The sequence below is a fragment of the Marmota marmota genome, unplaced genomic scaffold (genome assembly GCF_001458135.2).
Source record: "Marmota marmota marmota unplaced genomic scaffold, marMar, whole genome shotgun sequence".
In the NCBI taxonomy this organism is placed as follows: Eukaryota; Metazoa; Chordata; class Mammalia; order Rodentia; family Sciuridae; genus Marmota; species Marmota marmota.
In genome coordinates, this window is record NW_026000102.1 from 5021507 (window position 1) to 5036190 (window position 14684).

General features: G+C 59.4%; 1 protein-coding gene across 1 annotated transcript in view; it reads left to right on the forward strand.

The window, feature by feature from the left end:
- The first annotated feature begins 676 nt into the window (after positions 1-676).
- The window catches only part of Chd5 (chromodomain helicase DNA binding protein 5), a 50113-nt gene continuing 36105 nt past the window's right edge, over positions 677-14684 (forward strand). The window contains exons 1-8 of the mRNA XM_048783564.1: positions 677-683; positions 953-1080; positions 8077-8256; positions 9897-10015; positions 10480-10718; positions 12434-12558; positions 13625-13748; positions 14423-14673. Of these exons, the coding sequence (XP_048639521.1) occupies positions 677-683; positions 953-1080; positions 8077-8256; positions 9897-10015; positions 10480-10718; positions 12434-12558; positions 13625-13748; positions 14423-14673 (1173 nt within the window). The remainder of the gene's footprint in view (positions 684-952; positions 1081-8076; positions 8257-9896; positions 10016-10479; positions 10719-12433; positions 12559-13624; positions 13749-14422; positions 14674-14684) is intronic.

The following is a 14684-nucleotide window of genomic DNA, read 5'->3' on the forward strand; positions in this document are numbered from 1 at the left end:
ATCTTACATTTTTGACCTAGGGCCCTGGGCTTGTGCACACACACACTACCACTGACCACAGCCTCGGCCCTTTTTATTTTTTATTTGAAGACAGGGTCTCACTAGGTTCCCCAGGGTGGCCTTGAAACTGTGATCCTCCTGCCTCAGCCTCTCTAAGCTGAGGATTACAGGTGTGGCCACCACACCCAGCTGTAGCCAGTTTCTTCTTCAAAGATTCTCCACCCAAGTCCACTCTGCTCTCCTCGAAGCCTGTAAGGTGCTGAAACAAGCGAGGGGTTCAGGATTCTGGTGGCTTCCGGGAAGTCCAGGCGTGGTGAATGTGACAGTTCTCTGTGGGGTACCACATCTTCCTGGGTGCCCAGCTGGCATGTTCTTGGCATACTGTCCAGCGTGTGTGTGTGTGTGTGTGTGTGTGTGTAGGGTGAGGTGTGTGCACCTGTGCACGTGGCTGCAGGGTCAGGGCAAGGGGTGCAGTGCCATCTTGGATGCTCCTGGGCGGGTCCCTCCTCCAGCACCCCGGCTCTTGCTGTGCTGGTTTTATGTGGTCCTCAGGTGATGGGACCTGAGTGTCCCAATTGTCCTGTTTTCACAGGATGGGCCTCACCCAGGTTGGCGCCTGTGTCCGGCCCTGACCCTCCCCGGGTGGTTCCTTGGGGCTGCTTCCTCCCTGCGCACCATGCACAGTGCCAGCTGGTTAATCGCTCACTTTTGTTCCTGGAGATCAGCTTCCATGTCCCTGTCTTACCAGGGGTTGGTGGTTATTGTCCCATTTTAGAGGGGGAAGGAAAGGCCCAGGGAGGGGACCTGACATTGTCCACCACGGCTGGCATTCCTGCCTTGCCTTGGTTGGGTCTGGGGAGGGTCCGGAGTGGTCACCTGGCGTGGCGGGTGGGTCCCTGGTACTCTGGCTAGGGGAGCAGAGGGTAATCCCTCCCCACTTTGCCTCTTCCAGAAGAAGAAGATGGTGGCCTTGAAGGCTTCCACGGCTTCTTCCCTGCGGAGCCCATGAGCCTTCCCAAGAAAAAGAAATCCAAGAAGCTCAAGGAGAGCAAGTCCAAAGGGAAGCGGAAGAAGAAAGAGGTGAGATGCGAGGGCGGGAGGGGCGCTGAGAGATCTGGGCCTCACGAGGAGTCCCAGCTTCCCCGAGAAACACCCAAACCAGTTTGTGCTGGAAGCCTGGTGTGTGCCAGCCTTTCTGGGGGGTTCATGACATCCTATTTCCTGAGAGAACGTTGGGGGGGTGTCTTTCCTTTCTCCTGTCCTGGATGCCCTGTGTGGGGACAGTGGAATGCCCACATTCAGCATCCCTCCCTCACAGCCGGTGGTCACTGCTCCTGGCTCTTGGCGCTCTCTCCTGGCTCTCTGTAGCAGCCTCTGTCCCTCTAAGCAGACGTACTGGAAATGTAGAGGCGAGGCCCGGAGTCCTGGAGAGCCCCTGGTGAGCCGAGCCTGCCCCTAGAGCCGGGCTCCTGTCTGTTTCATCCTGATTCCCAGCAGTTCAGGAAAGGAGAGGGAGGTGCGGATGGATGGAGCCCACGCGCTCAGAATACTTCCACGTGCTTCATGGACTCGCTTGGACCCCAGGATCCACCCTGGGAATCGGTGGGATGGGGCTCTCTTAACCAAACCTCTGCAGAGAAACAAAGAAATTGGTGGGATGGGGATGGGGATTCGTCCTTGTCAGATGGGAAACTGAGGCAGAGAGGCAGCTGAAGGTTCCCCGACTTGGACTGGGACCCTGGGTGCCCTGTTACCTTACTGCATGCCGACTGGGAGGCTTTGGCCCTCCAGTCCTCCAGGCAGCCCCGGGGAGAGGGTGGTAGCATGCATCTAGCTTCATAGGCAAGGCAGAAGTGGCTCAGGGACGGCCATGCCCACGGTCACATGTGGTCATGCCGAGGTCTGAACCTGGGACTCTCAGCAGGGTCCAGCTTTCCCCCTACCAGGCATGGCCCTCTCCTAGCCTGCCTGTTCTGAGGGAGACATGTGGCCAGTGCTCTGCCCCTTTTTGGTCTAGAGTTGTAGATGAAAGGCCCAGGAAGGTGGCTAGTGAGGAGCCCTGGGCAGAGCCTGGTAGGGAGAAGGGCTGCAGAAGACCCAGCCGAGGGCCCACGTGCCTGCTGAGTGCTTGGGAGTCCACCTAAGGCAGTGGCTCCCTGGGGCCACTGTGGCCTCTTGCCTACCTCTCAAGTGAGGCAGGGTCAGCAGTGGGCTTTGAGCGGCTGGGCACAGGATGTAACTCAGCTCTGGCTCCTAGGGAGGCCCCAGGGTGAGGGCCAGAGGCAGAGGCAAGGAGGCCCAGCAGAGGGAGAGAGGACAGTGGTGGGCGTGAGAGCTGCTGCCTGTGCCGCTTGATTCTGTGTCCCCTTTCCACCTCCCATTTGTTTTGGTGACACATTAAGTGCCTTCCCATGTGAGGTGGCCATGGAGCGGCCCCGACCTCTGCTTGTGGCCTGTTTCCCTGGTCTGTGATCTTGCGCTGTGGTCTTCATCCAGGGCCCCTCTGGGGAGAGGCTGAGGCAGCTTGGTTTTCTTTGCTTGGTGCTCTTCGCTGAGGTTGGTGGTCAGCCTTTCTCAGTGGCAGGCCCCGACCCTTCTGGGAGAGCTTCTTGAAGGGTGCACCTGGCCACGCCCACAGCCCCTTTTCCGAGCTCCCGTGCTGTGCCCCCCAGGCCCTTCCTTGCCTCTATTGCTCCACTGTGTGTGTGCACGCGAGGGATCCTGGGTCCTCCTGCTTGACTTTGCCCACACCTGCTGCCCTCAGCTCTGTCTTCATTCTGGTGTGATGTCCAGGACTGATGTGTCTGCCCCCTCTCAGGACACTCTACTCTTTACCCCTGGGCCAACCTGCAGGGTAGGGCCCAGGTCAGAGTTGTCCTTGAGGGTAGGTGGGTGGCCAAGGTTCCTGAGATGTGTAGGCCTGTAGGCTCTGAGTCTTCTGAGGGGTCACGAAGGGGGTGAGCTTCCTGTTCCCAGTATCTAAATGGAGAGGGAGGGGGGACCCTGTGCCTGGGGGCTCCCCCACTGAAGGAGAAGCTGAGACCAGCCCTTTTGATGGGCAAGGTCCCTAAATTCCTTGCTGTAGTTCCCTCTGCACTGCGGGGGGGTCCCCACCGCAGCCCTGCAGGTCTGTCCTTGTGCTGGGCAGTGGATGGGCTGGACTGCAAGGCCCTCGGGTGACTTACTGGTTGAGGCTGTGAAACCTGTTCTGCTGCCCCACTGCCTTCCCCTCTGAGCCCCAGGCTCCGTGGGTCTCCATCCTGGGCCTCACGGCCGAGGGCAGGGATTTCCTCCATGTGGCCCCTGCCCAGTGCCTGTTTCCTCTCTAACAGATTTCTGGGGATGGGGTAGGAGGCTAGGACCAGAGGCACTACCACCTGGCCCTGGGTCTCAGCCTCGGGCTGGCTCTGCCCAGGCCCCCATTTGGGTCCCAGCAGGGGAGCAGCAGGTGCCTGTGAGAGCCACCGCCCCAGGCAGGGTGGATTTTTGCCCCCTCCCTCCTGGACATGTTGGCCCTGGCCAGGAAGGAGGCAGTGTCTGGACAGGGGCCAGGAGTGGGAGGGTGCTGGCGGCCCTGCAAGGGCTGGTTGCTGCCTCGCTTCTCAGGGCCCTGGTCTCAGCTTCTCCTTTCTCTGAGGCCTGGTTTGGTTTTGTGTCCAGCCCAGCTTTCTGGCTCTCGTCTGCTGTCTCTCGCTGGGTCCCACGGAGTCTCCCTCTGGCTCATGCTTGGTCTCTGCCTTATGCATCTGTCCCCCTGGCCTCTTGCTCTCTCTCATCTCTCCATTTCCCCCCCTCCTGCCTCGTTTCCCTCCCTGCTCTCCCTCATTCCCCCCACTCCTGTCTACTGAGATGCTGTGGTGCTACCTGGAAAGGATGGAGGGCTGGGGTGGACTGGGGGACCCCAGGGGACGGGTTCCTCGAGGTGACCTTTGGTTCAGGGCTGCCCCCTTCCCTGCATTCCTGAGAGCCTGGCTCTGACCTGCTGTGGATCCTAGGGGGTCTGGAGCATGCTGTGTCCAGAGAGGAGGGTCCCAGCTGCCTGCCTGCCCCACAGGCAGGGGGATTGTATCCCTTTGCCCCTCTCTGTCTCCACCCAGGTGACCCCAGGAGGAGGTGCCAGGGCTGGCGGGGCCCCAAGCAGCAGTTTGGGTGGGGGCAGGCAGCAAGTCATGGATTCTGATTTACATAAAATAACCAGGCTGCAGCCGGAACCTGAGCATATGTAGATGAAGCTCCTTGTCAGACCGGAGCGCAGGAGGGAGAAATGATTTCAACCTGTACTGCAGCGGTTACCATAGCAACCAATTATTCAGTGCTAAATTATAACTGTTTATAACAGTCGTGAATGGGAAGGCTCATATTTCATTCTTTCTTTTTCCCTCTCAATCTTGAAGGACCCCAAATTGAGAATGACCAACTCTCTCAGTCCTTCCTTTGAGTTTAAATGCGTCCTTTCTCGGGAGATGCGGTGTGCGTGCGCTGGGTGTACAGGGAGGGGCGGGGGAGATGAGAGGCTTCCATCCAGAAACAGCTGCGGAGCTGGGAAGGAGGGGGGCAGTGGGGACTGCCCACTTGGGGTCCCCAGAACCGAGGTTGGTGCGCTATGCCCTCCGTGGGAAATGGGGTGTAGAGCAGGGGACCCGCCACAGGCACAGCTGGGGCGCAGTGTCCAAGGTGCTCTGCAGGTGGCTTCCGAGTCCTCTAAGATTGTTCTTCCAGCCAGCGGAGCGTCTCCCACAGTCACGTCTGGGGCTGCTGCAGCGAAAGGACAGTGCCAAGGTCAAAGTCCCGACCCGTCATCCTGATTTTCACATCCCACTGTGTGTCTCGGTTGCTCACAGAGCTCAGGGTGGAGCTCTGCTAGGGAATTGCTGGTCTCCTCCCCTGAGCAGGCTGTGGGTCACAGACCCCTTGTAGGGTCCAGGTATTCTCTGGTGTCCCCCCTCTGCTTCTTGGTCTTCCTTCTGCCACTGAGGTCCTCCCAGTTCCTGGGTTTCTTCTCTGCAAGTTGTTTCAGAACCAATTCAGCATCCCCCACTCCCTTTCTCTGCAAGTCAAGATTTTTGGGGGGCAGGGGGAGCAAAAGGAGGCTCAGTTGTAGCAGTGTCAGAACAGCTGGTGCTGAGTTCTGCTGGGATAGACTTGTTCTGTAACTCGTCCTGGCTGGGGAGCGGAGCTCGGGTGAGTGCTGCGTGTAGGTGGCTGTGGTCCAAGCTGTGTGGGCTCCCTTTGGGGGAGGCCCAGGGAAGGGAGGTGGCCAGGGGCCCCTGGGCCTCAGAGCCTTCTCTTTGGCAGCTTCTTCCTCCTCTGTGAAATGAGAGGCTGACATCTTGCCTGAGCCTCAGGTGGTTGGCTGCAGGGAAGGGGTCTCCTGCTCGGCTCTGGGGTGGACTCTGGCCCAGCCTGTCAGGGCCAGGCTTTGGCCTTCTGCCAGGCCTGCTCCCCCTGAGCTGTGCACACGCCGCCCGCCACCACCGCCAGACAGCACAGTCTGCAGGCGGCGCCGCTTCCGGGCTCCCCGCTGCCCTCCCTCCATCTTTCCGCTCCCCCTTGGCCCTGCCTGCGGAGCTGTGCTGGCCACTCCTTGCCTCTCTCATCCTGATGCTTCCCAGCAGATGCCTGGGCCGGGTTCTCTGGAGCTGTTGCTACACAGCCCAGTCTTGTCTGAGTCACGTTGTCCGTCCACACTGCTGCCCAGCTGCAGGCTCGCCCTGTGCAGTGGCTTCAGCCCAGTCTGATGGACAGATAAGGGAGATGAGGCTGGTTCGTTTCCTCATCCTGCCTTGGGGTCTTGGGTCATCTGGACATTACCAGGGGAGGACGTGGTCCTGGCGTGAGTGTCGCTCTGCCTGCGGGACCTGGCCCTTCTCTGCCGCTGTCTTCTGAGCATGGCTTCCCTGGCTGGCTGGCCTCTGTGTCAAACACCCAAGGGCTTACTTCCGGCCCCCCTTGGTTCCGCCTACCATCCTTTGTGGCACCGCCTTTGCACAGATGAGGAGGCTGAGGTTCAGCTCTGCTGCAGACTAGCAAGGGGCAAAGCCTCCCAGGGAGCCCCAGGACCCACGGGCAGGACCCCGGGTCCTCTGGCTTCATCCCTGGCCAGTTTGTGGGGTCCGCCCTGAGGCAGCTGAGGGCTGCCTGGATTCCCTCCCTTGGGCTGCATCAGCTGCTGTCCATGGTGCTGAAGCTCCCCGAGGCTCTCACCCTCCTCCTTACCTTTGCTGGGGTGGAGCCTGTATTTCTTGACTGGAAGACACCCGTGGGGAAAATGGATGTTCTTGTCTGACGCCCAGCTCTTCAGAGGACTGTGGAAGAGCCTAAGAGCCAGGCTCAGGCAGCAGCCAGGGCTGGGAGCTGCCCCTGCTCCGGGTGTGGTCAAGTCAGTGTTCCGAGAAACACTGCAGTTCCAGTAAAGCAAGGAGGCCCTGTTTCTGCTACCTGCTGGTGTTGTTGGCTTGGGGATTAGTGGATGTAAGAGGTTTGAGAGCCAGAGCCTGGTGGAGAGCTGGGAAGTATAGGCAGCGCATGGCGGGGTCCTTCCTGGCCTGATCTCAGGGAGAGCCCCTCAGTGGTCTTCCATTCTCACCTAGCCAATGGGATGTGCCTGTTCAGAGCCTCTCTCCTGGGAAAAGGTTAGGTCATATGGTGTTGAGAATCGAACCCAGTGACTCACAGATGCCAGGCAAGCGCTCTACCACTGAGCCCCAGCCCCACCCTCCTCGGCCATAGCTCTGTTAGCGTGACCTGAAAGGGAGAGTTGTGCTGGGGCCCCCATAGCTTCTCCAGGCGGACCCCGCTGCCCCTCCCGTCCTCCCTGTCTTCCGCACTCTCCTTCTGCTCCACTCTCTGATGCTCCCCTCTGTCCCACTGCCGGTCCCTGAGCTCACATTTCCTCTCTCCATCTCTTCCTATGCCACCTCACCTGCCTTGTTTTTTGGGACTAGGGATTGGACCCAGAGGGGCCTAATCACTGAGCCACATCCCCAGCCCTTTTTATTTTTAATGTTGTGGCAGGGTCTTGCTAAGTTGCTTAGGGCCTCACTAAGTTGCTGAGGCTGGCTTTGAACTTGCCGTCTTCCTGTCTCAGCTTCCCGAGCTGCTGGGATTACAGGCGTGCTCCACCACGCCCGGCCCCATGCCTCTCTTCGCTCACCTTGAAAACAGTTCACTGTAGTCATGAGAGTGACAGGCTGAGTGCTCTGTCTGTAGCCATAGTGCCAGCCTCTCCCCACAGACCCCAGCCCAAGGGGACTGGGAAGGGCTCTGCCTCACTTGCTTTCTTCAGGGGCAGGAGGAAACTGCTTTCTGTTGGGGCAGTACCTTTCTGGTGGGGACGCTCTGGCTATAAACACCCTTATCTCCATATAAATGGGCCATTTTCTGCCTGTTCAGACAGGAGACTAAATCAGGGAAGCCAGGATTAACAGCTGCCTAAATTACCTTGTCTCATATTGAGAGAAGTGGCCAGTGTGGGGTGGTGGGGAAGGTGGGCTTGTGCCCTGGCAGCCTCTGGAGAGCTGGCTGCAGAGAAACCTGGGCTGTGCCCCATGTTAATCGAGGTTTGGCTTGATTGGTGTGGTTCCTGGGGCGCAGCAGTAGCAGGGCTTCAGGGCTGGAGCCTGGGTGGGCGCCAGTAGGGACATTGTTTCCTGCGTGGGGCTTTTTCTGTACACCTTGGTATTGGACTCTGGCCGTGGTGACCTCTACCATCAGCTCCTGGGTTCCAGTACCGTTGTGCAAGACTAGTCACCATCCCGGAGTCCTCAGAAGCCTGGCTCTGACCAGAAAGGCAAGAGGACGTGGAACCTGAGCTGCTCGAGGGTGGGCCAGGCAGGCTGCGTCTCGCTTGGGAGAGGGTCTGGTTTGCGGGAGGCCTTGCCTGACTGGCCCTTCTCATTCAGCGGGGAGTGAGACCCTTGACTTGTGCTGGCTCAGAGCGGGCCAGAGTATTGGACACGGATGAGGGACGGGTGGGCTGACTAACTTGGCCAGGCTGCTCGCAGAGCCACACTCTACCCGGGACCCTCAATTCTCTTGGGACCTCTGAGGCCCTCACTGTGCCCCTTTCTTTTCCAGGGGAGCAACGATGAGCTTTCAGAGAATGAGGAGGATCTGGAAGAGAAGTCAGAGAGCGAAGGCAGTGACTACTCCCCTAACAAAAAGAAGAAGAAGAAACTCAAGGACAAGAAGGAGAAAAAAGCCAAGCGGAAGAAGAAGGACGAGGACGAGGATGACAATGACGACGGGTGCTTAAAGGTGACTGCTGTGGCCTGGGCTGGAGGAGCTCCAGTTCTTTGCCCTCCAACCTGAGAGTCCATCCCGGGTTTTCCCAACCGGCGTGCACTGTGGACATTGGACACCATGTCTGAGACGTGCAATGGCCAGGCGTCCTGGAGACGTGTTGAGATACCGCTGGGCAGATTTAGGAGCTGGTGGAGGAAATTGCGTGTCTTGCTGATGTGTTGGCTGCTCTTGGCCGTGGCTTGCCTGTGTGCGCCTGCCCCTGTTTCTGGGGAGAGTGACAGTGGGAGCTCGGGTTGAGTGTCAGGAACCTTTGCTTGGAGCAGGACAAAGTGGAGTCTTCGCTGCCAGCAACAGCTGGCCAGCCCTGTTTAGGGTGGGAAGGGAACCTCGTTCCTAGCTTGCTCTGCAAGTCTGCCCGAGCCAGTGGGCATTCCCTAAGTCTCCTGCTGGACTTGGAGCAGAGCAGCTGCAGAGAATGGTCTTGCTTTCCTGGGGGACGAGTGGCTTCCCATGAATGTGCGGAAACATGGGAAACAAGCCATGGCTTTAGGCTCAGCCTCACACCCCCTGGGACTCAGGACTTCCACTCTCGGTGTTGGAGGATGACCCTGAGTCACCAGGAGGGCTTTGCTCCTCGAGCCCCACAGCATAAAGGTGAATGCTCCATAGATAATAGTACAGCCGCTGTTGGGCGGAAACACCGGTGGGAATGACTGAAGCTAGGAGGTGCCGAGGGAGGGGCAGCTCTCTCGGGGGCGTCCCGACACTGAGTGCTCTCATCAGTCAGTGGGTGTGTTATGAGTCATCTGCGACTGGTGATAGCTGAGGGGCTGACAGTTCTGACTTCAGGGAGCAGTTCAGGGTCCCCCAACAGTGTCGTCCACTGCCTAGCTTCCATGCCCGCTCTGCTCTCCTGGGGGTGGGCTGGAGGGCCCAGGTGCCTGCAGGGATGGTAGGGACAGGTTGGTCACGGGAGGGTGTCCAGCTCTCTTGGAGCCAGGTTCCCAAGCTGCTCTGCAGTGCCGGTCAGGCAGGCCTGCTCCTCAGCTCCAGGGGGCCAGGGAGACCATGTACCCCTGGGGATTTTCTACTGCAGGAGCAGAAAGCCCAGCTCCCCCGGGTGAAGGCAGCACAGGGGGATACGGAGTCAGGGCCCTGAGACTGAGAGGTGGGGATCCTAGGGTGTGGGCCCCGGTGGTGGCTGTTTCTGTGCACCCCTCTCTGCCTCTGTGGGGTCAGCAGAGCTCAGGCTAGGTGTCCTCAGGGCTAAGGGCAGGTGCACAGCAGTTTAGAGCTCCTCAGCCCCATTCTGCAGGACTCCCCGTCCAGTCACAGCCTACATGGGACAGCGTGGCCATCTGGTCATCTGACCCCTGGGATGGGCCTCTTTAAGAGCTGGCTGGGTGTCTCCACACCTCCCTGGTCTCAGTGTCCTATCCTAAAAGTGAAGCATTGGCTAAAGGACCCTCTCAGCTCTGCCCTGGACAGGCCGTTGACCCATGCCCTACCCGGGCCAGGACATGCCTTCCTGTCCTCAGAACCTGACCTGTCCTTTCAGGGGCCAAACAGGACTGCACTGGGGGAATCTGGGTTGCAGACTGGGGGCCCCCCCACCTCATCTCTGATCCCACTTTTGGCCTCTGTCTCCCTAGGAGCCCAAGTCCTCGGGGCAACTCATGGCTGAGTGGGGCCTGGATGATGTGGACTACCTGTTCTCGGAGGAGGACTACCACACCCTGACCAACTACAAGGCCTTCAGCCAGTTCCTCCGGTGGGTTGGGGTCCAGGATGCTGCAGCTGGGCATCTGTGGGTTCGTCCCTGGGGAACAACCAAGTCAGAGGTCGGGACAGAGAGGCAGAGCCCAGGATGAGGGCTGTCAGGCCAACCACTGACCTGCAGGGCTGGCAGGGGAGGGTCCTGTCCCTCCCCTTCATTTTAACAGATGGTCAGGCCTCCCCTGGCTGGCCTGCCCTTGGTCCTCCTGTTTCTTCGTCTGCTGCAGTGCCCTCTGTCCTCTCAGATCTTGCAGGGTCTACACACTGGTTAGCTACTCACCAGCTGTGAAGGAGGGAACAGGAGTGTCTGGGGTGGACTCTTGTCTTGGCTTTGTGCTTCCCTGTCCTCCTTTCTACCTGGTTTCGCTAGCCAGGGAACATGGGGCTGCTGCTGGAGGCTGCGGGGCTGGGAGAAGGGACGGCTCTGCCCTCATGTCCTGGCTGTTTCTCCCAACACAGGCCGCTCATTGCCAAGAGGAACCCGAAGATCCCCATGTCCAAAATGATGACGGTCCTAGGTGCCAAGTGGCGGGAATTCAGTGCCAATAACCCTTTCAAGGGCAGCTCTGCGGCAGCAGCTGCGGCGGCGGTGGCCGCAGCCGTAGAGACGGTTACCATCGCCCCGCCACTGGCCATCAGCCCCCAGCAGGTGCCCCAGCCAGTGCCCATCCGCAAGGCTAAGACCAAAGAGGGCAAGGGTAAGACTGCAGGTGGGGGACTCCATGCCCTGCTGGGCACCTGGGCACTCCTTACCAGGGGGTTTGGGCTGACTCGCCCTTTCTCTGCAGCCATGTGGCATCCTAGCCTGTTCCTGTCTACCTGTGGGGTAGGGAGGAATGGGAATAATGGGGACAGAGCTTTGGAGGTAGTGCCTGGCCACCCAGCAGGCCCCTCTACCTAGGATGGGGGGAAGGAGGGAGGCCCGAGTGTCTTGGGCTTCTGGGAGTTGGCAGGCTGGAGTTGGAGGTGGCCAGGGTTAACCTGTTGACCTCTCCTCTGGTTGCCACTGTGGCACAGTCCTTCTCCAGGCCTGCGGGGTAGCTAGAGGATCATTTCCCTGCCCCTTCTGGCTTTAGGATCCAGGGAGGTGCAGGAGTTGGGAGTAAGGGGCTGGTATGGTCAGACTGGAGCCCAGGAAGGGGGTCCAGATCCAGTCTGACTCAGGGCTAGGGGTTGTGGACAGGAGGAGAGGGCAGCAGGGAGGGAGCATTCTGCGTGGAGGTTTCTGGCTTCCTGGGTTTGGGGACATTGGTCTCCCAGGGTGCTCCCTAGTGCTAACTCCAGTAACTCAGCCTTCCTGGATGCTGATTTGGTTTTTGATGGGGGTGGGGGTTGAGGAGATCTGGGGACCCTGGTTTTCAGCCCCAAGGAGATTGGTAGCTGGGTGAGGTGGTGTACTCCTGTAATCTCAGTGACTTGAGAGGCTGAGACAGGAGGATCACACGTTTGAGGTCTGCCTCAGCATGTTAACAAGGCCCCCAGCAACTTAGAGAAGACTCTGTCTCAAAATTAAATAAATAAGTAAATAAAAAGGACTGGCTCTGTGATAAAGCACCCCTGGGTTAAATCCAAGGTATATTTAAAGAAAGCAGCATTGGTTTCTGGGACAAGGCCGTGGTGCCGTGCCTGACACCCCTTTGCCAGGTCTTGGAGGGGGCCCGGTAGGCAAGTGACATGGGTCTGACCCTGCACCTTGTCCTGCCTGACCCTTGTCACCAGGACCTCAGGAAGGGCCTGGCCTAGCCTATCCACCACCTGCCCATCCACTTACTTATTTCCTCTGGGGCTCCAGCTGCCAAGCTATTGATTCCCTGAGCGCTGCTTCACAGCTGAGCTGTTGAAGTAGATTCTTTGTAGCATCACGGAGGGAGGGAGCAGTGGGACTCCCAGTCTGTCCCGAGAGTGGCCGGAGGAGGGCCTTGGCTAAAGCCACCTGGGTGTGAATCCTGCTGCTGGACCTCTCCTTCTCTGCTTCTCCTGGCAGTGGGTTGGGCCACTGGGGGTGGCTCACTGCCCCGTGGCTAGCTTCAACTTGCCGGCCTTTCCCTGGGGGGCAGCTGTGGGAGCGGCCTGCCCTGCCTGCTTGTAGGAAGGGCTTTTGGCCTCAGGACGTAGCTCTGGGGGCCCAAGCATGGACCACAGGCGGGTGGGCGTGCCTTTGGTGGCTCTGCTGAGGCGGACAGGGGCTTCCTTGGCTGGGGTGGGGACAGTGTAGGGGCAGGTGCTCTTGGCAGAGGGCCAGTGCTTTGGCCTGGGTCAGGTCAGTCTCTGGCTTTCCCTTTCCCTGCTGTGTGACCCAAGCAGGGACTCCCTGTGTCCCCAGCCCTCATGCCTCATCTGAAAAGGGAGATGGTTAAACCTCATTGGGTCACTGCATGAAGTGGCAGTTGGTGATCATGACCCTTGTTCTCAGGGCCTGGAGTGAGGAAGAAGATCAAAGGTTCCAAAGATGGGAAGAAGAAGGGCAAGGGGAAGAAGGTGGCTGGGCTCAAGTTCCGCTTTGGGGGGATTGGTGGCAAGAGGAAGAGGGGCTCTTCGGTGAGTGTGTATGTGGGCATGCATACTAAGTGTGTGCTTGTGTGTGTGTGCACGCAGATGTGTGAATGTGTGTATGTGCATGTGTGCTGGGGAGGGCCCAGGGGACCGAGGACAGTGGGCTTTCCTGTCATTCTCCTAAGCCGGCTGGGGGCTGGGCCCCCTCCCCTCCATTCTACCTGCATGCCTGCTGGGCTTACCCTGTGGCTCTGGTCGGGTATAGGCTGGATCTTTCCAAGGGCCCCTCTAGCTTGGGCTCTGGGCAGGAACTTTCCCCAGCCCACATTCTCTGGCTCCTGCTGCCACAGCTGTGGCTCCATCCAGGTAGCAGGGTACCCTGGGAGGGTGGGGCCCGGGGAGGTAGTAGGTAGGACCAGGCTAGTTGGAGCCCTGGTTATCCCTCCACCCCCAGGCCCAGCTCTGACCCCAGGGTCAGAGCCTAAGCCAGTGTCTCTGCCTTGCCCACTCCTTTCTCTGTGTGTGGAGGGTTTTTCCCCCTCACCTCAGCCCTGCAAGGTGAGAGGAAGTTGGAAGCTGTTGAGTTTAGCTGCTCTGAAGGGGAATATGGAGCAGAAGGGATGGCCCACCCCAGACCTGGTGGTCCAGGTCAGCTTAGCAAACACTTGATGAGCACCTGCTGTGTCCAGCAGGCACATCTAGGGAGAGAGCGTGCAGACAGGCCATGCCACACCTGGCTCAGCTCTGTCCTGTGGGTTCAGCCAAGGAGAGGTCTGGGGAGACTCCTTGGGTGGGGGTTCCTTAGGTCTGCCCCTTGCAGGGAGTTTGGCAGGAGGGAGGGCAGGGCCTGGGGAGTGGTGTGGAGGTGCAAATGTGGAAGTGCCTGGGGGCTGGAGAGCAGGGCTCAGTGGGTGGGGGGACATCAGGCTGGGCCAGTGGGCTGGGCTATGGCATGAGGCTTCTATCTGGATGTGGGGGAAGTGAACCCCAGGGAGCAGTCTCCAAAGCCTCCTCTGGCCCTGCATCGCTTCACCCCACCAATCCAGGCAAGCAGAGTCCTTGGATGAGCCCTGGGTATCCCTGGCTCGAGGCCCCCTTCCTTCCCCTGCAGAGTGAGGAAGATGAGCGGGAGGAGTCAGACTTGGATAGTGCCAGCATCCACAGTTCCTCCGTGCGCTCTGAGTGCTCTGCAGCCCTGGGCAAGAAGAGCAAAAGGCGGCGCAAGAAGAGGAGGAGTGAGTGGGGCTTCCTGTTGCAGGGCTGTCAGGCCCTCCTGGTGGATATGGGGGCATTGCCGAGCCTCCCCTGGGGACGTGGGGAGGCATCCTCAGGCCTCAGCCTCCCCTGGTCTTGGCCAGGAAGATGCTCTGTTGTTCCTCAACTGCCCTGGTCTCTTCTATCACAAGAGAGGGGTGTCCTGAGGAAGAAATAAGACCCTTGGTGTGAGCCACCAGGGGTCTGCGCTGGCAGGTAGGGCTGGAGAAACTCATCCACTGGCCACCCTGTCACCCACCCCTTTCCCCACCCACCAACACCCCTTCATCCTCTCACCCTCTAGTTTCATCCCTCTGTCTCACCTTTCCTCCCTCTCTTTTATCTTTCTGTCCATCCATTTTTCTGTTCCTCCATCCACCTTTCCCTCCTTTCCCCTATATCTATCTTCCACCCATCTCTTCGCTTTTCCTACCTAAGCCACCCCCAGCATTTGTTCACCCCATAGGTCCCCCAACCCCCCCACCCATCCCTCCACCCCTCCACCCATTCACCCCAACCTGTCCACACACTCACCAATTCATCCACCCAACATCTATTAAGCACCTACTGAATTCCTGTCAGGCAAGGGTGATGGAGATGGTTGTGCATCACTAGGGGGACGGCCCCTCCACTGCTGCCTTTTCCCCCTCTCCAGTTGACGATGGTGATGGCTATGAGACGGACCACCAGGACTACTGCGAGGTGTGCCAGCAGGGCGGGGAGATCATCCTGTGTGACACCTGCCCGCGGGCCTACCACCTCGTCTGCCTCGACCCCGAGCTGGAGAAGGCTCCCGAGGGCAAGTGGAGCTGCCCGCACTGCGTAAGCCCCGGTAGAGGCGGCCACAGGGGAGGGCAGGGGCGGCACCTGGCTCCCTGGACCCGGTGCCATCACCCGTCGGGGGGAGTCGGGCTGGG